At 35.1% G+C, this 27,271-nt stretch overlaps 1 protein-coding gene across 12 annotated transcripts in view; it reads right to left on the reverse strand.

The window, feature by feature from the left end:
- LOC117405253 (glycine receptor subunit alpha-2) overlaps nt 1-27,271 on the reverse strand; it is a 43,252-nt gene continuing 15,981 nt past the window's right edge. For 3 of the 12 annotated variants that reach the window (XM_059030041.1, XM_059030040.1, XM_034008169.3), the window contains 7 exons: nt 24,673-24,893; nt 21,811-22,034; nt 16,201-16,283; nt 14,554-14,691; nt 13,990-14,204; nt 5,224-5,373; nt 1-1,559 (listed from right to left, as the gene is read on the reverse strand). In XM_059030041.1, the coding sequence (XP_058886024.1) occupies nt 1,281-1,559; nt 5,224-5,373; nt 13,990-14,204; nt 14,554-14,691; nt 16,201-16,283; nt 21,811-22,034; nt 24,673-24,893 (1,310 nt within the window). In that variant the 3' untranslated portion in view covers nt 1-1,280. Of the gene's footprint in view, nt 1,560-4,136; nt 4,251-5,223; nt 5,374-13,989; nt 14,205-14,553; nt 14,692-16,200; nt 16,284-21,810; nt 22,035-24,672; nt 24,894-27,271 lie in introns of all 12 variants that reach the window. The other 9 variants (XM_059030043.1, XM_059030042.1, XM_059030045.1 and 6 more) reach the window with 8 other exon arrangements.

A 27,271-nucleotide genomic window follows, 5' to 3' on the forward strand; every position in this document is an offset into this window, starting at 1 on the left:
TTACTGGGTAGCGCACATAGCTTTATTGAACTATAACAAAGATGAATTGTTCAATTGTTCAAAATAAATACTTATAATTATTATAACACTGTAAATTCCTTTAGTGCATAATCTCGTATATGTCTTTTAATACTGTGTAAAGAACATCCTCCATAAAAATACTGTATGCAGTACAATCATTGTAAACACATATTGATGGCACTGAATGAGAATAATAAGATATGGAATCACAAAACAGTTTTCAAATCTCAGATTAATAGAGGATGAAGAAGATATAAAACCATAGGTTTGTAAACATTTTGGACACCAGACCTACCTACAAAACCAATTGCAACTACACCAATAAAAAAGGTATACACCATTAATGTTTTGTTTGTTCGTTTTAAACTACACCATTTAAAAAAAACAATATTTTTTTTAGTAAATACTATGGTGCAGGAAAGCACAACAGGTAGTGTACTATTTGGCACCTGGAGAAACATATACAAGTACTGTTAAAACAAAGCTAAATAAATTATAAAAAGCAAGTGCATTGGTTGATAATGAAACAATCTGACTGGCATGTGGTGTTTTAGATTTCTCAACAAAACCTCCTTCACAATTCCACCAAATAAAATATAAAATCCACCAAAATAGTATACATTTATTTTTTGTTTCTTGTTACCATAAGAAAGAATTTCTGCACACAAAAAGACCCCCTGACCCCCACTGCCACCCCATATAACTACTTCTGGCAATGGAATGCTCAGTGAATTCGGAATACAAATTTAGCAAAGGCTGTATTAACTTGTAAAATTTGGTCCATTCTCAACTGTACTATACTGTACTGTAATCACTAGAAAGGGTTGACTGTGTTGTGTCACCACAACTATTCTGCAGCATTCAAAAAACAAAAATAGATTTTTTTTTTTTTTTTTTTACTTTTACTTTTTTTGTTTACTTTTATTCTAAAAAATTGACTCCGCAATATCGATCTTTTACCTTTGTTGGAGTAAATGTTAGTAGTTTGTAAGAAATTATTATTATTATTATTATTATTATTATTATTATTTTTTTTTATTTTTTTTGTTAGTTCTACAAACCCACTGGAAAACAGGTGGGGGTTATTGAACTCTCCCACTTTGTTTTACTGTTACTTCCAATCCAGGCGAAATCTGTTTTACTGAAGGCGCTGTCACTCAAGAAACAGTAAGACATAACAGATATCAGTTAGTCATATATTTTTTTTTTTTTTTGGCAATACAAGACATCCGCAAGTCCAGGGAGGCAGGCTGGCCGGCCTACTCCCTGTGGATATCCTCCTTCCGGATTATTTTGTAGGTAATCCAGTAAAAGATGTTAAAAATTAAGAAGGCTAGAGGAAAGGCAGCCCTGGATACTGTGTCGATCCTCTTGGCTCTGTCGACAAACTTCCTTTTAATTGTATCCGAGTCATCAGGGGGTGGAGGTGGGGGGTTTGGAGGTGCTGCTTTTGCCGCAGTGCCATCCTTGACTTGCAGGCAGTGGCCCATTCCATACCCACTGAAGTTAAAACGACTCTCCCGGATGGCATCTTCATCCTAGCAACAAGAAAGGAAAAGAATGAGCAAAAGAGAAACCCAAGCCTTTTTAAAGCTCCGTAAAAGCTATACATTATTAAGGATAAACATGCCTGTTAATGATACAAACTTAACAATACACAAGCATTATTTATGTTGAATGGTTTATTTCAGGTTTTGTAACCTCCTTCTTTAATACAAATACATATACAATCTCCTTTAATACCAAGTGGTGCTATTGACACTTTGGAGTAAGTGTCTTTGTGTGTCTTATTTCATATAGTAACATTTGTAATTTTCCATCAGGAAAGTTAGTGTTATTTTTATGTAGAGATACACTCTCCCCACATTGAAACCTGCTAACCATTCCATCACTTGCCATTTTCCTATTCCGGCCATTTTATAAACACTGCTTCCTGTCTATACTTGATCTAGCACTGTGTGTTTGCTTTCGTGGTGTTTGATATCTATCATCTGTTATACCCCAATCCCTCCCTCTATAAAGTACAAAAGTCTGAGCTGTAGTAGCTTGAGCCACAACAAAAAGCAGATTTGTATTTTGCCAATCTTCTCTTTGATAAAAATACTAATATATATATATATATATATATATATATATATATATATATATATATATATATATATATATATATATATATATATACACACACACACACACAGTGGCTCTCAAAAGTATTCACCCCCCTTGCAACATGGAATCAAAATGGATTTAATTAGGAGTTTTAGCCACTGATCAACACAGAAAAAGTCCATAATGTCAAAGTGTAAAATAAAATCTACAAATTGTTCTAAATTAATTACAAATATAAAACAGAAAATAATTGATACAATGGTATCAATGCTGGAAGAATCTTATTTCAAGTGGAGCCTAGTATTTGATACCACATAGTATAGTGGTTCAGTATTCTTTTTTTTCCAATATTAAATTATAATATTTGTTCTCTAAGTCTACCTGTATTTGAACTTTGGGGTATTATGATGTGATATGAATGAAATTTGGAAGGTTATTCAATTGTATCAGAGTCCTGTTATCTAGACAAGCCAGATAAAGGCAGATTTAGAGAAAAATGATAATAACTCTTGCTGGACTATCAGAACCCAGAACCCCTTAGAATGATTGCAAACCACATACAATAATAAGGGAAATATAGAAAAGCAATTAAATTAAGCGTTAAGCTAATTACTCTTTAATACCTAATACCTAGCCTTTTTGGTTGACTAATCTTAATCAAATTTTATTCTGGTTCAAACTGACACGATGCACAAAGCACTTTTCATCAGCATTAAGTTCTGTAAATGAGGCATTTGTCAGGGTTCACCCCAGGCCTTTTCAGCCGGACGGTGCCGCCCAGCTAAGTGGCTGTCGCTGCCCGGCTGAAAAAACCTGACCCGGCCATCTTGCAGATGCTACTGTGCCTTTAACAATAAGGACTGATTGCGCTTCTCGCAGACTAGATCAGTTGCGCATTGCTGGGTGAAAAAAAAAAATCATTCAGTCCATTTGTCGTATTATGTATTGTAAGGTGATATATGGTACATAATAGCTATACATATGCACAAAAAAAAAAGTGTATTCCTTTTGTTGTGATATCGTAAAAATATGTGCCCAGGTGCTTGTGAGAGATATTGGGGGTTCATGTATAGAGGCTGTATGCCTTTAAAGAAGAAAGAAGTAATGGGATATCACCTGACATACAAAGTGCAGAGGTGCTGAATTATTACGCTCCAGTTTCGTGCAACAGTTATGATGCATGGTAATTTACCATAATAAAAAACAGTAATGAAAAAGAAAATGTAGAACATAAAAAAGCACAACCAGATAGTCAATGAAAGACAACACATTATTCAAATTCTTTGTCGTATTATATATTTGATGTAAGGCAAGTTTATTTTCCGTTAAAAGTGCTCCCGGCTATAATGTTCTGCCGCCCGGCTGTACAGAATTCCTGGGGAGAACCCTGTTAGTATTTGTTTTTGTGTTAAAAAAAAAAAAGCCCACATTTGAAATTAGTAACAAATGCTTCTCATCAAAAATAAACAAAATAAATATATTTATGCAACACATGTGGCGATACATTTTGTGTAACAAATCACATTATTACATGCAGTGGAGATCACATATGTGATGTGATAACATGTTGCCGTTGGCTACCATTGTGATTTCATAATCCATAACGTTTACCACACATGTGAGGAGGGCCTGACATTATTAGGCCTCAGTTGTATGATAAAAGTTGTTATCACATGCTGAAACATGCAGTATACGTATAACAGCTAAGTACAGTTTAAAATGCATACATATATCCGATTATATTTGATACTTCTTTTTAAAAAGCACTACAAGGACAAGTGTTAAATGAAAGCATTAAGGAAATGGTTGGAATAATCTAATAGTGATGAATGCATACAATGGAATAAAAAAAAAACAATCTGCAGCTTCCTTGATTGGAGACAGCATATTCTCTATGACATGCATCCATAAGACACAGATCTATCCAATGTCATAACCAGCAAGAAGCTGCTATATGACATCAAGGTGGACCCAGAAACTGGCCTCTGTGCAGTTCAGTGCTTTACCCTGGAGCTTGTGCTGTTGGTTTGATTCAAAGTCCCATAGGTCGATGATGCTTTGCTCTGCAATCCGTTCATGCAGCGTACCGATTCAACGCTTTCATTCCCAATAACCAATGCCTGTCCCCAGAATAGCAGAACAAAGAGCAGCGGAGAGAATGAGAACAGCGAAATGATAAAAAATAAATAAATCACGATGTAGTTAGAGTAAAACGACAGAGCACGCAAAATCAAAGAGATACACAAAAAATAATGGGAAATAGATGAATAACAAATGGTTACAATGTACTGTACACCACTTTACATCTGTGTACTGCGGAGTTTAAAGGACCAATGTGAAAAACAGTAATAATAATTTGGGGCTGTATTTATAAATGATGTGTTCTGGTAAGTGCCTTTTTAAACTGATTTCAGAACCAGATAAGCCATAATTTCACCCTGTTGCTCGCATCTTTCCGCAAAGAACAGTAACTACACCCAGCTTTCCTAGGAGGCTTGGGTGCTGTTTACACCTGTCAGAAAGTTATCTGAGCTGAAGTGACATTGATGGAAGTGGCATTGTGCCCCTCTTGTTCAGAACCCCTAATACTACCATTACCAATAAATGCCAATTTAATTTCACTACATTTTTATATATTATGTTTTACGTGTTTGTAAAAAAACAACCTCATAATAGAAATAATGGTAACGCTTTATATTGCGTGGCATAAATTAATATTAAATTGATATGCAATTGCATATTAAATTAATGTTAAATTAATATTTAATAGATATGCAACTGATATTACATTTACGTTCAATTATTCCTTGTTACTTTCCATTAACATTTAAGTCAGATTAACTGTATTTTCAAAAAGGACATGTAAACAATGGGAAATTATTACATATTTTCAAGGGTAACAAAACGTAATATAAATGGACTTGATATGCAATTACATTTTCAATCAACATTTAGCAAGAAACCAGCTATTGCATATCTATTTAATATTAATTTATGCCACGCAATATAAAGCTTTACCAATATATCTATGTTGTGGAAATACACTAAGAAATCCCCTGGCATAGTTTAAACAGTAAAAGCCAATACGCTTACCTTGTTCTGTCTTCTCTGCCTTTTTCTTAGACGGAGAAACTCTTTGTGCTGCCTAGAGACAAAATTGACCCCTGCGTATTCCAGCAATGCAGCAAACACAAACAGAAGACACACTGCCATCCAAATATCAATTGCCTTCACATAGGAAACCTGGAAAATAAACACACATCTGTAGGTACTGATTCATCATGGGGTCTCCCCCTGGAGTTCGACTTTTAAATAGACAGGGAAACATTCACAAAGCCATTTACTCCAAAGTGTCATTAACACCATTTGAAGTTACAAAACTTGAATTAAACAACCTAGGTATTTAATAGAATACTAAGACATTCTTCAATTGTTTAGAATTACTCATTTGGGGGGGGGGGGGGGGGGGGAGAAAAAACATAACTGGACATTCCAAATTGGAGGGAAAAATAAATAATAATAATAATTGGTCACTCTAAAATTAAAATAATAATAATAAATAAATAAAATAAAAATAATTACTCATACACTGTATTGTGTGTTCTGTTTGATTAAATAGCACATGGGTATGAACGAACCAAACATGTATGTAAGATATTTAATAGTGATTGTGGCAGGGCAAATCCCTGCCTGAAGAAAATGTGTTGATGGCTGGCAAGGATAGATGTAATTAGTTTATTTAATTTGATGACCTGTTTAATGATTTAATTTGTGTCACCTGCCTGTAATTAGCAGGCAGGGCATATAACAGGGCAGAAATGTTTGTTCTGGGCAGTCTCCAGTCTGTGTGAAGAGAGGCTGTCATGGAGTTAGGCTTTTGTTTGTTTTGTTTTGGTTTGTCTTTTTTTTCTGTAATAATAAAATTGCACGAAAGTGCTTAAAACACCTCAATGTTGTGTCTGGGTCTTCTGCAAAAGGTCTATCGAACCTTTCAAGAAGTGAAATCTTTCACATAAATTAGATGCTTACTAAATAGAGCATTGGTATACAGTATGAGCAACAATAGTTGGGTAGTACTACACTTTTCAGATGGGAGTGGTGCTTGTTCTTAAGCATGGATTTGTTTTATTGACTGAAAATATGTGGAAATACATTTTACACTATTAGCAGTATGAACTGTTATAAAACTCTGGCTCATTTCATAAAGTGTTTAATGTTAATGTTTAAAGTTTAATGGTGCAAATTGAACCTCCAGGGGCTGGTGATGTGCCATTATCATATAAAGATGTTAAATGTCTTTCAATTTACAGTTTTACACAAACCTGTTTGTTAAAGATAAAGCCACATACATATTTACCTTTTTATGTACTTAAAGGAGTGCCAACAAAGGTGTTTTTTGTATTATTCCTTTTATTACCTCTTGCTAGCTCTTTTATTGTTATCAAATAATCCAGATTTGTTTTCAGTTTGAATTAAAATTGTGACTATCTCTGTACTTCGGATAATACTGGGTATATCAGTATGGGAGTCATGAGGTTATAACGACAAAAGGCACTGACATAAACAAGACTATTGCCCAAATGTTGGAACTGCTAACCGACCGGCATCAGCCAATGTAAATGCAAAGTACGGCCGGTGGGCCTGGAACGTAAGAGGTAAGCAATTTCCTATTGATGTTTTGACAGTGCGTTTGTGCCTGCAGTGGTATCTGTGACAATGCTGATTATCTTACTGCTGGATTAACTCCTTCACCAGCAACCAGTTTGACATATGTACCCATCCAGAACTAATTAACAATAATAAAATAAAGCCATAAGCCTTTTTTTTTTAAAATACAATACAATGTGATTGAAGTTTCTGGTGGGTACTCTGACTTGGTACCTAGATACTTAATTTAAGCCACTCTGTTATTTGCTTCTGTTGCTTCGTTAACTTAAGACACGAGCACTAATGGATATTGTGTTGAGGTTTGTACACGTTAATGAGGTCAAACGTTTGGATGTCAAAAAGCTATAACACTGCCAAATTCTTCACTGAGCTAGGTGACTTAGTTTTGCACTAAGATGTCAAGAGCATCTGAAACATCTGTTATGCACAATGTTCATTGTCTATCTGTCAATTTATGATTGAAACCTTGTATCATCGAACATGATTTGCACTACTCTTAGACTACATTACATTCTATAAGGTAGTTCAAGATTCATGATACTCTGAACCTCTGAAACCAGTCTGGAGGGTTTTTAGTTCTGCAAGAACAGATTAATGATGGTATGCAATGTCCAGTTGAGGAAAGTTATAAAGAGACCATTCTGGTGCGTCACAGGATGTGGGTCCACATAATTCAACACAATGAGAAGCCTTCTTTCTGAACACAAAGATTAAATTGACTGAAATCTGCATCATAAAAAAAGAAGTGCAACTAAACAAAAGCAGCAAGCAAGATGGAGAGCACTGCAGCTTATCAGAATTTACTGCCTGTATCTTTTTAAATGCAAACACATCACACAGTTGCATTATTCCCATTCATAGGTTGTCATGGCAGCCTTTCTGTAAGATAAAAGGAACTTCTGCTACTTTGAAAAATAAGTCAGCAGTGGAAACCATTGAAGCATTGCTTTATAAACATTCTTCAGTGCTAGCCAGGATATAAAAAGGTGGGTTTAGTCAGCTTTTTACTCTAACAGTCAAGTAGAAGATTTAGGGTCTTGACATTACATAAGATATACAGTGTGAAACTGTAATGCAGTCTGGTAATTCACTGTGATATATATATATATTTAGCAGACGCCTTTATCCAAGGCAACTTACAGAGACTAGGGTGTGTGAACTATGCATCAGCTGCAGAGTCATTTACAAGTACATCTCACCCGAAAGACGGAGCACAAGGAGGTTAAGTGACTTGCTCAGGGTCACACAATGAGTCAGTGGCTGAGGTGGGATTTGAACCGGGGACCTCATGGTTACAAGTCCTTTTCTTTAACCACTGGACCACACAGCCTCCTATGATGTGTGTATATATGGACAAATCGCTAAACCTGATCCTAGATATCTGAGAGAATGAAATGAGGGCACATAGAAACTGCACTTATACACCAAATTGAATGCAGATCCATACATTTGTATACCTCTATTTGAAACATTACCAAGTTTAATTTCAGTAATATTACATATACTTGTAACGACTGTTTTATTGTTATAGATGAGCCCTATACATTTTAATGCAAATAAATTCAGCATAGCATACATTTCTAAAAGATAAATGTCTTTATAACATATATAGCAATTCTGATTTTCAGCATTGGGTGCTAAATAAGTTTATATTTCATTGTATTTGTTTTTGACTAAATAACATATTGGGGTATCTGAGATGAGTATAGAATCTTTTATTTTGCATGTCTACTGTTCGCATTTCATTTTCTAGGTATTATTCAAATTGTGCATGTAAAAAATGCTCACTCATATAACACATGGGTATACTGAATGTACATTTTTTTCAATATGTAATGGTCACATGCATATGACGCATATAGGGACATTATATATGCCAATTATGTAACCGTGTGTGTGTGTATGGATTGTACTTGTGCCTGTGAATTGAGGATAGGCTGGTGGATTGTGGGACGAGAACAAAGGTCTCATACAGCAGTCATTGACCCATGTGAGTAAGCAGACATTAATTGATTGAAAATCCCCTGTAATAAACTTTTCATTTTGCTATTAATAGATACCTTAGACATGTACTGTATATAGTGTGTGAGTTCCTGCCAAAAAGGCATCTGGTGTTGCAGAACCCACATCAGATCACATCTTACTCTGTCAGGCTTGAGTGAATGTTTGCTCAACCAGTGGATCTACCTGTGTTAAACAGCTACATCTGTTTACCAACTCAAACATGTGTGTGGCAGAGGTCCTGCTGGTGTAAATGGTGTATGGGAGAATGTAAGGTTGGCAGGGATGGGGTTAAATCTGTCCCTGCCAGCAATCACAGGTGTGGCCATTCTCCAGTTAGGTAACTGAGTGTTAATTGGGGAGCTGGCCACATGGATAAAAAGGAAGCAGAATCCTTTGTTTGTTGGAGTAGTTTGTGCTGTGATTTTTGTATTGTTTAGCAATGTGGTAGTGAAGGCTAAGGCCCAGCCTACACATAGTTATTTTGTTTACACCTTTTATTTTGACCCTCGTGCTGTGTTTATTTTGTTCCTGTGGTTTGTATTATTTTGTTAAATAAATGTGTGAATACGCGTGGGTCTAATTCCTGCTGGTAGCCAGCCTGGGCTACCCTTTCACAGTGCTATTAAAGGATTTCTCCTGTCCCAGAATTTTTTATATGTAGTATCTAGATGTCTATACATTTTTTTTGGCAGAGAATGAAATAACAAAACGAAGGGCTGAGGCATTAAACATATAGGGCAGCATTTTGATGCAAGTGAAAAAGCAAAAGGCAAAAACACATTATTGTTAAAGAATAAAACAATTGTATCAGTATGATTTTTGCTTTGCTGTAAAAAATAAATGTTATTCCTTTGTGAAATATTGATTTTGCTCTTGCTATGACATTAGTAAACACAGCACAATATCAACAATATCAGAAAGAGCTATTTGTTTACTTTAGAAAGAAATAAACCCCTGAATCTGCTTTCTTCTGCTCTTTCATTGTAAAACACTTCACAAAATGGATTGCTTGAAAAGCAGGTTACAACACCTATCTTAAAATTGGCTTTAAAATAGCAGGCATTGTAGTGGTGTTAACTGAGAACATATTTCTTAGATGTATGACCTAAAGCATTTGACTACTAAAATAAATGTGCTGTACCTGCTATCCGTGTCTGCATCAGCCTGCCTGCCATCTTTACAATTACCAGTTAAAAATAATACATCAAAGGTCTTGTCAGGAACATCATTTTGAATTGGGTTTTAAATTACAATACAATTATGTTCAAAATTATTTATTTACAATGGAGGTGAAATATGAAAATCACATAATTTTCCAATTCCTTTTTAAAAAAACGACAACACAATAGTGTATATAAGATGACATCACAAGCCTCCTGCAAAAGTTGACTCAGTCCACACAATTGTAGCTTAGATAAACTATTGCAACTACTGACTACTGATTATTTTACATGGGTGGGCATAGATCTACGATAAGAACATCCCAATTAATCTGAAATTCAATTAGCACCATACAGGGGAGGCAAACTGCGTAATATCCCACAGCCTGGAGGAAGTATGAAGCACACAAATCTATTACAGCGGAACACTTGATGCTCAGCTATTGAGTGACCGACTGTAAAGAAAAGATGTCAAATCCTACCTAGTCAACAAACACCGGCCACAGTTACTTGCTGAGTCATGTAGTTTAGTCCTATTCTGTTGATTGGAAGATTTGTTTACTGGTCATATTTAATCAAGTTATTTGCTGCTGTACTACTATTCTCTTTTGCCAAACTAGAACGCCAGCATGACCAAATCATTGAGACAAAATCTGAGACAAAATTTGAAGAGCGCCTTTTTGTCTATATGCCATCTGGTAACGCTTTAGTTTAGGGATCCAATATAAGTAATTATAAACATGTTATTACTTATGCTAATAACAATTAATATGGGGTTGCTTTGTTTTTGCAAAACAGGTGGTATACACTTTTGCCATTTTTTCTGTTGTTTATAACCACTTATAACAGATCCGTAAACTAAAGTGTTACCTGCCATCTTCCGTCATATTATGTAGAGGGCAATTAAATGGTGAAAAAAGTCACATTTTTCTTGACTTGAGAAATTGAGTAATGTTGTGTACTGAATATGAATTGAAACCAAAAAGTCATATGACCACATTATGTCAGTCAGATGATGTTTCCCAAGGATCTTCCATTAGATTGCGAATATGAAGCTGATAACTGAAATGGTTGAGGAGATACAAACAACTGAGAGCCGTGCCAGCATGGCAATTCCACACAGCTCACAGGAAGTCTTTTTGGGAAGGTTTTGTAGTTAACTGGCTTTATTCCTCTTTAAAGATTTGCCTTTACTCCAAAACAGGGCCCATAGTGTGTGTTAAACACAAAGGGACACTTGTAATAAGCTTTTGCTTGAATGCAATGTTTTCACCATTGCTTTCTATGAGGAATAAAACTGTTGAAGACCATGGGGGGGAAAAAAAAAACAGAAGTCATGTTGTGGGTGGCTCTGTATGATAGTGGAATGATATTCTGTGGCACAAACAGCTCCAGGGATCAGGAAAGGGTACAAGCCCAGGTGCAGAGCCATACATTAAGCAAAGTTGAAAGGCTAAGTCCTAGAATAAAGAGCCAGCTGAGATACCTCTCCTATCAATTGAAATCCTTGCATTTTCAGGACTATGCCAGTAACACACACACGCACGCAAACACACACACGCAAACACACACACGCAAACACACACACGCACACACACACACGCACACACACACACACGCACGCACACACACACACACACTGTACTGCTTCCAGATGCACACCTTTGATTAGATGTAAACGGTGTTTGATGTCTGTCTGGATTATTCCTAAGGATCGATCGGCTTGTTTATCAGTTGTCCAGAGTTTTCACAAAGTAAAAACAGACAACATTGAGAAAGACACTTGGAAGTAGATTACATCTAAAATGAATCTACCCCATAGTCAAAAACTTTGTCCATGCTGGTTTATTAAGTTTCACTCGCTAATATTTACATTATAATGTGGTAGTTTAGTTTTATTGTATTTCAAGCAATTTAAAAAAGCACTTTTATAAGGTAGAACACTTAACAACTACATCTGTAAGTGCATGGGTCTGAATTGAGAGCAGTGCCCCTGCTTGCTACTGTAAAAAGCTCAACTTAAAACAGTACGGTATGAACAAATAGAACATGGAAAAAGACATTGTTACCATATACTGACAATTGCACACTGTAATGAAACTGAAAAAGTCTAGTCATGCAATTCTTGCAGTAACAACATGGCAATGTGAATGCCATCATCGTGCTGTGTTTTTTTTTTTTCTAATCTAATTACATACTAGAAATCTGTTACCTACCTGTGTCAACGTGTATTAGTGATGTGAAAAAAATGTGTTTGAAAATCTCACCTTAAACTGGTTCTTCAACAGCTGCCACAAAAAGCTACTTTGTGCTTGATGGCCCTAAAGTGTATAAACTGTATTCCCAAAGCCCAAGGTGGCTTATATCCAAGATAAGGAAGTAAGACTGTCCCAGAACAAATGTAAAATGCTATCCCTCAGTCATACAAGCTCTAAAAGTAAAATATCTGACATTGGACAATTTCATTGTTGTATTTCTATGTCCTTTTGGCTGCAGCGATACAGATACAACTATGAATTTAAGATCATTATCAGTCATGACAGATCATATTTTTTCGTTCAGTGGTTATGTCAACTATTGCTTACACTGTGGAAAAACAATTTGTCTTGACCCAGGACTTGAATCAAAGTAAAGCTGAGAAACTCATTCTGACCTTCATGAGCAATCATGCATTTTACAGAAGCAGAAAAAAAACAGCTCTTAAATGTCCAAATCTCCGCTTTATTTCCTGAACGGAAAAATACTATTTTATTTCTTCCATCTGCTCTGCGGTGCTGCTGCACATTGTATGGGGACGGTCAAGTATTATGTCAAGGCTCTGGTGACGTGATCAAAATGCTAAACAAATGAAAAAAAAGATTATGATAATTTCCTGAAGTTGTTCTAAAACTGTTAATATACTTGCCATGACAAGAGAGTTGCTAAAATCAAAACACAAGCAGCTTTTATCTTTCTTTGTGTTGTGCTGCCATTCATATACAGTAAAAGCTTATGTGACATGGTTAGAAAGCAGCTTCCATTAGAAACCACTTTGCGAAGTTCACACCCTTTAGACAGACCACATTGTACCAATAAAGGAAAGAAAACAACTTCTGAGAGCCAAAATGTACCCCAGGGTTTCAAAGATGAAATGCATTGAAAAGTATTTGTCTGCACAACAGAAAGAAAAAAATCATAGACCTGTAAATCAATACAATACCTTTGAAGGTATTTAGATTAGGTGAGAAGAAATAAGATGCCAGCATAAAGCACAGACTTTGTATAGTTTCAATCTTCAGATTTTTTAATTTTTTTTTAAAGATACAGTTGACATTAGAATAACTACTCATAGGACCTTTATTTATTTATTTACCAGTAATAATATAACAGAAAAAATGATTGTATTATATCATCAAGATCTGGTGAAAATGTTAATCTAATCAGTTGCTAAATCACCCAGATCGTATGTGTTTTGTAAATTGGATTTTCCACTTTGTAAATTTTACCTGTAAAATTAAAAAGTCATGATGTTGAAAACAAACTTTACACTTTGAAATAATAACCTTTAAAGCAGCACCAAACCACAGGCTTCTGATAGCATTAAAATACGCACGATTTTACTCTAAGTTAATCGATAGTTAGTCTCACTAGATAATATCACTTGTGTATCAGATATAATAAGCAGAGGAGAACAAAAGGCTGTGGACCCAGGCTGTCAAATTTATGGTCCCTAAGGATGTTGCTGCCAATGCTGTTTGATGCTTGAAGCCACTCTAATGAAAACTCTCTGCAGAGACATCACATTATAAGGAGCCTTTTGCCATGGCAACCCCTTTTTTCAGAATTCATCCAGCCACACTTTGTATTTAACAAGAGCCATTAAAAGGAAGATGTTTGAAGTCCTAAATATAATATCTGTCCAAACAGCCATTTGAAAACATGGTCACTAATTGCTGTAAACATATGGACTATGCATACATCACTGCAATTAATTCCCAGATAAATCACAAAACCAGGAGAATAGTGCAATTTGCAACAGTTGACTGACCTTTGGAAGAGAAGCTCGGGAGCCTGAACTTTGAGTAGTCATCGTTAGCACTGTTGTGATGCCCAGGGCAACTCTAGCGGGGGCAGCATCCATGTTAATCCAAAAGGATACCCAAGACAAAATGACAATCAGCAAGCTTGGAATGTACATCTGGATTAAATAATATCCCATCTGCCGCTCAAGGTGAAACTTAACTTCAATGCAAGTGAACTTTCCTAACAAAAAGAAAGAAAAAAAAACGCATTGACCATTTTCACCTGAAATTTAAATGGGGGGTGCTTTTTATGTTTTCACAATGTAAAAGGGTTTTCCATGCAAACAAAGACAATATTTCCATGAACCTTTCCTGGAGGATTCTACCATTTGGTATGTATGTCTCACATTTAGAGGGATAACAGCAGAACACATTTGAAACTCTTAAAACCCTTGACATCATATTAACCTATGTACCATACTGGCTGTTTAACTTTTATATTACAGTCATTTACATGAATAGAAAGTTGTTTTACATCAGAGAGGCTTTAATTGGAAGAGAGACGAGTTGTGAAGAACTACAAAACATACCTGTGTTATAGTGCTTTGTGCAGTAACCAAGCTCCTTCTCATCTTTCAGGATAAACTGTGGCAGGGTTAAACCATCAGCTACTTGCACCGGACTTTCATCCAGCCATTCAAAGATCAAATCATTCATTGTATAACCAACTGAAGAAAACAAAACATTTTTTTGGTATTATGTTGCAGTATGTCATGGTGATAAATCCCCTGTACAATTATGAATACTTTATATGGGATTTTTCCTTGCGTCCCTCCCTTCTGGCAGATGGAAGAAACTGGGACCATGCTAGTCACAAAATGAAAGGGAATGATCGGCTCAGCTTTTCCGCAGTGGATATACGTCATCCTCTAAGGCAGTTTTTAAACAGAATCTTTGGAAACAATACAGAATATTGACATTATAAATCAATCATTTTGAATATCTGAGGAGGGCAAGGAGTTTAATGTTGAAGTGTCTCTTGGGAAGTATCACAAGCTCCAATTAAATAAATTCTACATTTAAAAGAAAGAAATACAGTGTTTTACATAACATCAATTTAACATCAGTGAGCCAAGGCCAAAGAAATGTTTTGCAAAAACCTTTACTGGAGCCTATTAAGTAATGTTAAGTAACAGCTTTTGCCAAAGCTGCCTACATAATCTCCCTGGTACACATGAACACGGAACCTGGGATTACTCAGTGCAGGAGTCAGCCGCATTCCTGACACACAAGTCAGTAGCCTGTGTTATCTGTATCGTGGGCTGGAGAGTGATTGATGATGAAGCTGGTATTCCAAAAGCATCTCATAAAACTAAGCCTTTCTGAGGATCACATGTAGAACCTTTTGGAATATAGATGAAGGTTATTCAATATCCATTTACTATGATATACATACTGGCTTTACCACTATGGTACCTTCAATGAATGACAAACAAGACAAAGCCTTAGAAAACTGAAGCCAAATAAATAACAACATAAAAATGAAAACGTGGAAACGCAAGAAGTGTACCTGCTGCTGAACATACCTATTAGAAGCCTAAGAGGCCTGTGATAAATTTTAAACTTGACACAGTCTGCTGGCACTGAATACAACAATGTGTTCTATTTCTAACAAGAAAGTAGGAAGCAGCAAGCAAACAGAGATATTGGCAAAATGATGTTAAGACAAATATATATATATATATATATATATATATATATATATATATATATATATATATATAAAAATTACTTCATTTACTCCTAATTTTGTATTATCAGTAGGTTTAGGTATTTGTAAGGTAATGCTCCAAAATGCAAAATGCTCCTTCTATCATTAATGAAATGTGGGTATTTGGTATTTGAACTATTTATTGAACAGACCAAATTCATCTTAAGTGCTCATGAACATGATTATCATAACATACCTGTAATATCAATATCAAGCACTGGTAATGTCCAGCTATGAAAATGGACAAACACATACACACTAAGAAATGGGAGGATTTCTAGACAGTCCCTCCATTTGGGTATGCAAATCATTCATTGTTATATGGTAACATATTGCAGCAGTATTAAATCATTAAAAAAAATACCTTGGTGTCGTTTATATCTTTGCCTGTCTTTCACTGGTGTTTTCTATTTTTAGTACATCCTTGAAACTTATTTTAAAGTTATACTAATGTGAAATAACTTACAGCTCTCCAATTGCATTGCACAGGTCTGTACGTCCATTGGGAAGTTTTTCAAGTCCATTGGACAGGACAAGATGAGAGTCAGTCTAAAACACAAAGGTCAAAGATTAGATTCTATTTAAATACAGTGTGTGTTCACAGTCACAACAATCCTAGTCCAAATAATCTAAACACATACACTTTTTATCAGAGTTCACAATGATAGTAAAAAATCTAATTTATTTATACAGATGAAGTCCATTTAGATATCATATTTTATTCGCAATGGAGATTCTGGCTGTGAATAGCAACATAGTGTACATGCAGAATATAAATCACTGTAGCACGAACTTGAAACAAATATTGTTTTCATTGCAATTATAAGCTTGTATGGAATTCATTTCACAGCTCTGGTGACCAGTTCTTCCACTGAATAATTTTCTATTTCTATTTATTTACCATGCTTTTACTCATACAGATGGCTACCTCTAAGCGAAAAGCAAACAGTGACACTTAACCATACAGTTACTGAATTATTCAAAGTCAGACACTTATAAAGAGCGAGAACCCTTATAAATGTTTACCACAGTATTTCATGGTCATTTTGCAGTTTTCGCATGTTTTTCACCATAGTTATACTACGCATTTACCATAGTTTACTATGATTTTCATTGTTTTTTGTTACATGCCGTCTCATACCTCTCTGGGCTTTACAATGCTCACCTATGCTTTACCATGTTTTCACTATGCTTTATTGCACTTTGCTATGCTTTTACTATGGCAAACTTTTATAAGGGAATGTGCAAGAAGCTGCTGGGGAGCTGGCGACTAGCTAAGAATCTGGAATTGGAAGAAATATTTATTGGTAACCCAGCAGGTATATCACATCCTAGACAAGGTGGACTTTAAATACAGTAGATTAATGTAAGAGTATAGAAACAAACCATTGATTTTAGAAATGCACTGTATAGGATAGGTTTAATGGACCTCTTTTATCTGACCATCTTAACTACCTCCTCAACCAGCACCAAGTCTCCTGGATCAGCACAAGGTTAAAACCAGAAAACAACCAACTCTGACCAGCATACACCAGCGCTGGTCATTCCTGGTATTTGCCTTATGGAGGTACTGCACTTTAAGGACTACTATGTGGAGATCTTACATTGCAATTTGAGTGTTTAAGTTTGTAAGATACTTAGGTAATTCCCTAAGTATGCCACAAAAAAATATATTGACTAAAATGCATTTTGCCTTTAGATCTTTCAAAAGCCCACAGTGATATACAATAGCATAACATGACATTTTGATCTCTGTTAACTCCAGGGGTATATTTAGTCACATGTTACATGTTCTCAGAGGAATCCTATTTGCCAGAAGCACAGTGATAAATATTCTGCAACGCACAAATCTCCAATTGCTCAACATAAAATCCAGACCTTACAATTCAACAGGATAATGAACACCCACACAGCTTGAATCACATAGGGCCTTAAGCAGAACATTGTCAGTCGTTTACTGTTGTCTGCTCACACAACAATTGAAAACTTTTGGGGAGCTTTCCATGTCAGCTTCATTCCTGAAATGAAAATGTTCTAAATGGCAAGGCCCTGTGCATATGAATTCACCATTTAAACTATATATTGATTTCTACTGATGTTGCAACTTTCTTAAAACTCAGAGAGATACTATGTGTGAGGGGAGGGTCCTGTTTTTGTTCCTACAATGAGTATACCCACATCTTTATAAAAGTAGGGTGTATGTTATTGTTGTTTTACACAGTAATCTGACAACCCACATTACAACTAATGAACTAGGAAACGAGGAACAGTAATAACCAACACAATATGGAGGAATATAGGGAAGATTTATATTTCTTTACAATACCTTTATGTAACATGATTGCATGTGAAGAATCAATGATATATAAGTAGAATTATTAAATGAATCCTGCAAAATCTAAAATAAATGTTTTCACTTTCTTTAAGGCATCTATAATGTACTAATTATCCATTTTCAAATTTAACAGTGTTTTAAAATTCTACCCCCTCCGCTGAAGATATTTGCAATCTCTTTTTTTTAAGATCTTAATATTTGAGTACTTCAGCAGAACTAACAAATGTATGTGCTGCATACTGTGTGACTGGTGCTCTGTATAATCACAACCTAAATGCTTTGCTCCAGAAAATAATGATAATAGGAATGGAATTCCATGACATGGTGATTTTCCCTTCTTCCTCTGAGATCTTTTTTTTTTTTTTTACAGAGACAATAATATATCTTACAGAAATGTTATTTCCTTAGAATACAAGGAGATACCAGTACAGAAACCATCAGAAGAAAGCAATTATCATTAATATTACTCAGAGAAAACCAATTTCATTAAACTAGATATTTAGCTTTCAAAAAAATAAAGGTGGATTATGGCATTCTAATTATCTTTATTTTCAGTAAAACTTTAGTTTAGGGATCCGATAAACGTGATTACAAGCAATCTATAAAAATGTTATTAATGATGCTATTAGCAATTATAGAATATGAATAGAAATAATAAGAGTATTATTACACACTTTTGTCATTGTTTTTTGCGCTATTGTTTATAATCGCTTGTAATGGATATAGTCTGCCTGTCTTCAGGTCCATTTGTCTTTCTATGCCTGTCTGTCTGTGTCTGTCTGACCAATTGTATGGGTTGTTTTGTTTTTGCAATACAGTTATACACTTTTGCCATTGTTTTGTTTTTGCTATTGTTTATAACCACCACCCTAAACTAAAGTGTTACCTTATTATCTGCTCTAAATAACCCTTTTTTGAAAGTAAGCCTTGGTTTACAGCTAGATGTGCATTTGGCAAAAAAATCAGAAAACCACTTGAAAATAAACTGAAAAGAATATTCATAAACTGAAAGGTCATAGGGAATTAAATAATTCTTTAAATATTTCCTGTTGTGCATTTCCATTTGTTACATAGATGTGCAGCTTTCAAAGTAAGCAGACATGTACTTGAATGCCCTACCTTCAGGTAGTCTGTAATAGCTGGCAAAACTCGTGGGGTTTCTGGTCCAACACAGCAACAAGTTACAGCACTGTTCTAGCGGACATAGAAGCTTTAATTCAACCCCTTTTCCTTGACGTACGGTATACAGTGCTCTCAGACTTCAGGATATATAAAACTGCAGCAGGGTAACCCTAACATGCTTTTTATGTTGTTAATGTCTATACATTTGTCAGTATACTATTGTCTAACATCTCACAGGTTGCACAGGTTATGTCTGTCACCTAGTAGTAATATAGCTCACCGAGGCAGTTCTAGCAGTCATAGCAGACTATTGTAGACATATCACCCTACCAATTTGTCGTAGCAACATTTTTAGGACGACACCCCAACCCTATAATTCATACTTTTAATACATTAAAAAAAATTCCATTAAAAAAAAAAAAAACATTTTCAGCAATTGTACTGCATTTCCTAAGCATACTGAATATAGTAAAAATCCTTGTTCTATTTCTCCTTCACAAGTCATCAATAGCACGAGAAGGAGTTGGCTCTATGATTGGGTAATCTATAAGAATCACTGCCACACATCACAGCTTCCACTTAATTTGTAAACCATGGTAGCTAAATTGGTGGTTTTACGGTGGGTTTTATAAGTGCTATAAAGAGGTTACATGACTAACAGGGAATTAAGCAATCAATAGCTAGCAATCCAAGGGCCGATGAACAAACAAATATAAACAGATGTGTAGCTTGGTCTGATATAGTTATAGTTTCTTACCAAAAATATCAAATAAGTAGTCTTTATTTAAAAATAAATAAACAAATAAAGTATTGTGAGTGGTGTACCACAGAAAACAGACTGAAAACCGTAAACATTGTTTTTTAGATTTACTTGTAGATTTACTAAGAAAAAGCATACACTCCAAAATGCGTAGGTGCAAAGTACAAAATGAAATGTACTCACACACTTACGAAACATGTACCTATTTTGCTTTGGGTTAAATAAAAATATTTGTGGAGCACATTAAAGTGTGCTAGTAATGTCTTCCCCCATTGAATTAAATGTTTACTTGGCATAGTTTGCAAACTTCTGTTTTCTCCTGCTTGATAAAGAAATTCCACACAATGCTTTGCTTGGATGCCATGTTAATGTAAGACTGAAATATTTACGTTTATTTATCAGTTCGGATTTGGAGGACTGCACCTTTAAGTTTCGTTTTGGGCTATTGTGTTTGCCATAGAGAGACCGGTTAACTGACAATAAAGTCAGTGTGACAAAAAGGGATAAACAGGAAAAGCGAGAGAAAGAGAAAGAGCAGTAAGATATACTCCTTGCCTACACTTTTGTTTTGTGTAAACTACGCTGTGTTCTGATTAAGAAAATGATTAAAATCTCCATTATTGGAACCCTTGCATCTCTCTGGATCAATACAAGAACAACATTACATTACAACAACAACAACAACGCGAAATATGGCCAATAGATGTTGCAAAGAATCCCACAGCATGAAGAGCATTTAACATAACTGTATTAAAACTGATATGTTTATTATTATTATTATTATTATTATTATTATTATGATTATTATTATTATTATTATTATTATTATTATTATTATTATTATTATTATTATTATTATTTCGATGTTTCCAGTACTGAAAAAGGTTACACAAGTCTACAGATCTGAAGGGACTAAATGTATGTGTACTGTAGGACCCTATAGTATTGAAATATGTATCCTGCACTTAAAACATGTTTTTTTTGTTATTGTTTTTGTTTTGTTTTTTGTAGCATCCGGGTATTTTTCACGGAGGGCACCCGTGTCGACCTCTAATTACAATAGTTTCAAACTAGAGAGGCACGTTTAAAATAAATCACAATGATGAAGACATTTGTTTGTCTGATTATCTCAAATGTATTATTGAGTGACAGTATTATCTAAGCACTTTTTATCCCTAAACAGTTGACCAATATTGAGGAAGATAAATATAGACAATAATGAACTATAATGTTCACATGGCTTTTAGAAACTAGACATCATCACAAATGATAATGATTACTAAAAATGATTCTGACAGTTTAGATGGCACACGGCACACCTAAACGGGTGTTAAAGTGCACATTGCTAATTAAACCAATTAGTGTGTGAGTATTAGCAATCATGCAGTTTCAAATAGGGCTTGTCCCTCGCTCGACCAAGTGGACACAAACCGTATGTCAGGTTGCTAATGAAAAGAGGTCATAAACAGAATTCACAGTTTGGCTTGAGGAAGTATGTATCAATTTGAATATCCAATCGATGTTTTTACAGTATGAGCTTACAATGACTGTAAATTGCATTTGAATTAAAGATACTGTTTTGTTGTGGTGAACTCATGTATATGGTGTATGTGTTAAGGACAGTGTTGTGCAATGCTCTGCCGTTAGGGATTCTGTGCCCTGTGGGTGAGTTGAGATGAAGTTAAAAGCTCTCGCAGCTCTCTTGTGGTGTGGTCGCCAGTATGCGTCCAGTCCGCCCTCTTTTATATGTATTTAATGTCATCACAAAAGCATTTTTACCTTGACATTTCAGACACAATTCGAAACTGCTTGTTTCCCAGTAACCCTTTGTGTATATCAACGGAACCATATTAACTTACCTTATGCTGTACAAAACATTTCCATCTTTAAAAATCCTCAGTAGCTTGTTGTCTGTTGTGACGTCATGAAAGTTTGCACCTTTCTCATTGGCAAAGAACAAGTCAGGCTTCCAAATCGAATCCAGCATAGAGGGGTCCAAATCCAAAGAATCGTCCGGGTATTCACTATAGGCCAGTCGGGGGTCATTCCATTGCTGTCTCAAGAATATATTCAGCCGGTAGTCCTAAGAAAATGTCATGTGTTACTAAAGAAGTTACTGAAGCTTCAAATGTGACATTCCATGATTTCTATATTTAAATCTGATTTAACATTAGCAAATATCATTTTAATAATCATGAAGCTGTCAATCAAGCCTAAATGTCATGTAGCCTAAATGTAATATTATAAACTGTAATCTTGAAACTTTTTTTTTTTTATAAAACTAAATGTACTTACTGTGAGAAGACAAAGTAACTACCTTGAAAACAAACATGTTGCTATGTTTTATTTCTAAGAGGGAAGGCGACCTAGTGCAATTTCCCAGGCAAAGGACGTTTTCTGTTATTGTGTAAAATGCACTCCATTAAATCACAGCAATTTTCTGTGTAATATTACAATCACGATCAGAATGGTAATGTTATTAGAATTGAATTCAGTAAACAGTCAAGGTATTTAGCTAGCTTACTTTATAATGGGTTATAATGGGTTACAGTGCATTTAAGCTTACAAAATCTGGTTATGGTGTGAGAGGGCACTTTAATTCATAACCAATAAAGGATTTTTGTAAAATTAGCTTTAAAACCTAGGATTGCTATACCTTAACAATCCAACTGCATTCACTAACATCAGAGATGTTTGTTCTTTGATGTATACACAGGGCTCTCTTAAGTTGTTTCCCAATTGGTCCGAGTTACAATTAGGGCTTCTGATTTTCAGTTTTAACTGATAAAACACCCCCAAAAAAATGAAATCGGTGTATCGCCAATAAACACTGGAGCACACCAGAAAAACAGTGTAAATGGTTACTCAATTCATGTTGACCACCCCTTTGCCATTAAAAAATCTACTACGATAACAAAAAAAAAATCCCTTTCCCAGTGCAGCTGGGCAATGTCCCTCCATCCTGACTTGTATCTACCATTGATTCATTCTGAATACTTTAAACCCACCCCAACTACTGAGTGACTGCACATTCCTATATTTCTATTGAAGACACCGCTTGCGAGATTTAAAATGAGATTACAATTAGGAATAGAGGCTTGTTTGGGGGATTTAAAGCTGTTTTACAGCTAATATATGGAGGATTTAAAACTGAATTATAAATTGTGGCGAAATGTACAAAAATGCCTACACACAAAAACCCCAGAAGAATGTGCCCGAGACCATAAGGACTTCATTGTTGAAGCCAGCAAAGGAAAGAAGGGACAACTTAAGTGTGCAAGCACTGTTGAGTTATTACTATACATATTTTGACAGAAAAAAAACACCCAAGCATTTTGGAAAGCCCTGAAAAAAACTAAATTTACATAAAACTAAAAAAAGCTCAAAATAAGCAGCGTCAAATGAAAAAAAAAAACAGAAAAACAGAAGCCCTAGTTATAATCTACCTTATGTTACATATAAATAATTGTGTAACCCACTGTTCACACCACAAATCACTGAAGCTTCCCTTGTTGTAAAGACAAAACTAGGACACACACTTATTTCACTTGGTTAATCCTCTTTGGGAGATTAGACACAATAAACACAACTATCCATTAATCACTGCAATAGAAATATAATATGTGCAATTATTCTATGGAATTTGTCCCACTAAAGGGAATCCAAACTGTAAATCCTGTTTTTTAAAGGCAGGTTGTATGGGATAAATATTCCCTTTAGATTTGTAAGGTGTTGGTATGCAGTTATGAGTCATGTCATTCTGAAATGTAATTAGTAGATCTGTGCAGAGATTGTCATTGATTGCCATCATGTAAAGTCTGTTTCCCAGATACCAGCATCATTTATTTTCAAATCTAATGTACACAGCACAATGCTATCAGAATAACATGTTATATTTCACGTGTTATATTTCAAATAGTATAATTTGGTATTGCAGTTTATTTTTTTAATGTGCCATGCAGTATGCATTTGTGGTCATTTGAATAGCAATAAGGGACTACAGACCTGAAGTAAGGAACACTAACAATATCGAAAAAAAAAGGGTCTTTTTTCAGTTCTGCTAGTACTGTACCCCATCTAATAATAAAGCCAGACCTTACATTAATTGTCTTGGTATATTACACTGTAATAACATGGTAACTACAGACAATAGTGTAGTTACAGTACAATGCAACAATGCTTAAACATGGTATAAGAAATGTTTGCAGTTGCTAGTGTATTTTATTATTACACTGTATTTACAATGTAACCACATGTGCAATTACAGTGCAATTCCAATGTAGTTAGAGATACTTACATCTGGTTTCACAGACCCCAATTAGCACCTATCTTACTACCTTACCTAAGGTAACATTAGGTAGCCCAAGATTAACGCGTACCAGCTGTTAATGTAAAGTGTTACAGCAACTACTGTAGGACAGAGGGTTCAGTAGGACATATTGAACCCCTATTGAATTAAGCAGGGCAGTCATATCCACTGTTGTATAATGATTTGGCAATGAAACATACGCAATTGATGACTAGGTTCAATTAAATAGAAATATACGCATTGCATGAAGATATATATCAGGGGAGGGAGGAGGGGCAATGTTGCATTTAGCTTGGTTTTATGTTTTTTCTTTGTGCAATAATTGCTACAGTATATATAAAAGAGGGACTCTGGTAAGCTGACAAACAGCACAGTGCCGTACACGATGACCTCAATGATAAGTCCAACTCACCATTGTAGTCTCTGCTATTGAACCAAAGCTGTTGATAAATATGTTGCAGGTAACATTTACAGGGGGACCTGCAAGTTGAACAATAAATAACACATTGACATTTTCTTTTGCAAAAGCATAAAAAAACTTTGCTAGCAGCATTCTAACACTTACCATTGTGGTCTCTGTGACAGATCCAAAACTGTTGATAAAAACATTGCACGTAACGTTTACTGGAGGACCTGTGAAATGCAATGAACATGTTGCAATACATATTGAAGCAAAGAGGAGGTTTGCATCACATCTGTACAATATGTATTGAGGCGGTTTTAAAATAATGCTTATGTAATGTCAAAGATGTCTCAGAATGGTATTTAGTTCAAAGCTATCATTCTTATTATGAGTGCTTTATTGTTTGTAATTATGACAGTTGTATTCAAATGTACACTGGTTATTTACAGCAACCGAAATATGTTCAAATTGTTATTTTACTTTATTGTCTGACATATAGCACTTGGGCCTATTTTAAAGACCTAAAAAATCCCAGCTTACCTGGATTGAGCAGGGTGTTTTATTTAAATGTTTTCAAAATGTCATTACAAATCATAGAAGTATGTTACTTCAAAAGGAGTTTTGCTACACAACTACAAGAGCTAGAAAAAAACACCCAATAAGCCAGAAATTGAAATAATGAAAATAGAATAGAATTAATTGAACAAGTGAGTATTTTTAAAATCTTAGGAAGTTTAGGTATGTTAAAAACAAAAAAACATTGCGAATGACAGGACATAAAACTGATTCTACTAGCAAAGGTCTCTTCAGGAAATTCTTCTGAACCTATTGATATGCACGATTGCTTGGATCATTAAGAGGCCCCACTGTGTATATACTTGAAGAAAAACATGATATTTAAGGGAGAGAGAAAATGCAATTTAACTGATTGGATGAAATGGCAGAAAAATCAACAGTCATTATGAGTTCAACCAATAAGCTATACATGGGGTGAAAATGTTATTACAGCCAACAAAACACATTTTTTATGGCACTGGATTTAAATATGCTATGTGTATAAAAATACATATGCAACGAAGGCCGCTGAGACATTTTGACCAATATTTTCAGTGTATGATCAATACTACCTCTCCACAACTCTACAGTGCACAAGCATACCTGTGTATTTCTAAGGGTTAATGCTAAACTAGCTCTTTATTAACTTTGGCAGTGCCCTGGGTTGATTAAATAAATGCATTACCAGTTAAATATCACATTAGCTCCAGAATAAAACTACAGACAATAGAGATACAATGATTTGATTGCACGTAGAATTAGCCTTGTCATTCTTTAAAGTCAATCCATGAATACTCTTCAATAGCTCTTATTTCCCTTTGACTTAAAAGAGTAAAACAAACATAATATTGTACTGTATGGATATGGCCTGATTTCTTGTATTAGCCTTATTTTATACTGACATATGAAATGTGTTTCATGACAAGTTTTATTTCGAAGTACCCTGTCTGGTCAAACCAATCTATTTTCTCATAACATCCTTCCGAATGGATAGCTGTGTTTGGCTTTCAGGAAAACATCCATCTACTTATGTTTTATCAGTTCAAACTGTTTCACTAAAGTGAACATGTTTCATGTCAAGAGAATCAAAGGCAGTAATTTCATAGTCAACAACACAATTAGAAGATAAGGCTATTTACCAGGTTGTACAACCAGCCTTCAAGTTATAACAGTAATGCAACACGTTTACAAGAGAACCATGAATGCAAGTTTTGGCCCAGTCTCACGCCTCTGGCACTGGGATACTGTAATAGCTATGGTATGGCACAGCTGCATAGCCAGACCCTTATAAAAGTTCAGCATACTAGAAGCATAGCAAAGTGTAATAAAGCATAACTAAAGCATGCTAAATCATAAGTAAGCATTTTAAACAATTGCAAGGTATGGTAAAGTATATTAATAAACATGGCAAACCAGGGTAAATTATTATAAATGCATAGTATAATTATTTCCATATATAACCTTGCTCTTAATTTCAACCTCTTCTCAAGTACTACAAAGCAGGTGCGTGGACCTCACAGTAATCAATGAATCTGCTAAGAAATAAGATATTGTTTCAGATGTCTGCACTCATAAACAAAAACGCAGAGATGATGTAATAATGTGTTGCTCTTTGTTCTTTATTCATTGACTGTGGAAGTTGAAAGTAAAAACAAACATGTTTCGACCTCAAGCAGCGGTGAGGTGGTGGTGGGAACAACAGATACATTAGATATGTGGTACATGTAAAAGGGGCATTTCTTGTGACTTAAAGGGTACATAAGGACCTTTATTTTATTGTGTTACATGTTCCCATGTGTTGCTACAAGTGTTTACGTAAGGTGTGTGTATTGTTTGAATTTGATTTTTTTTTTCACATTTTGACCACTTTTAAAATTTTAAATTGCATTCCCTGCCTCAAGATGGCTTCACATGTACCCATTGACCTCTCAGAACTACATTTCCCATCATCCTCCTGCTCACTGGTAAATCCACCTCAGTTACATATGTGAGCAGGAGGATGATGGGAAATGTAGTTCTGAGTGGTAGAACATCAGCAGTCTATCCAGAGCCT

Source organism: Acipenser ruthenus, chromosome 9, assembly GCF_902713425.1.
Source record: "Acipenser ruthenus chromosome 9, fAciRut3.2 maternal haplotype, whole genome shotgun sequence".
NCBI lineage: Eukaryota > Metazoa > Chordata > Actinopteri > Acipenseriformes > Acipenseridae > Acipenser > Acipenser ruthenus.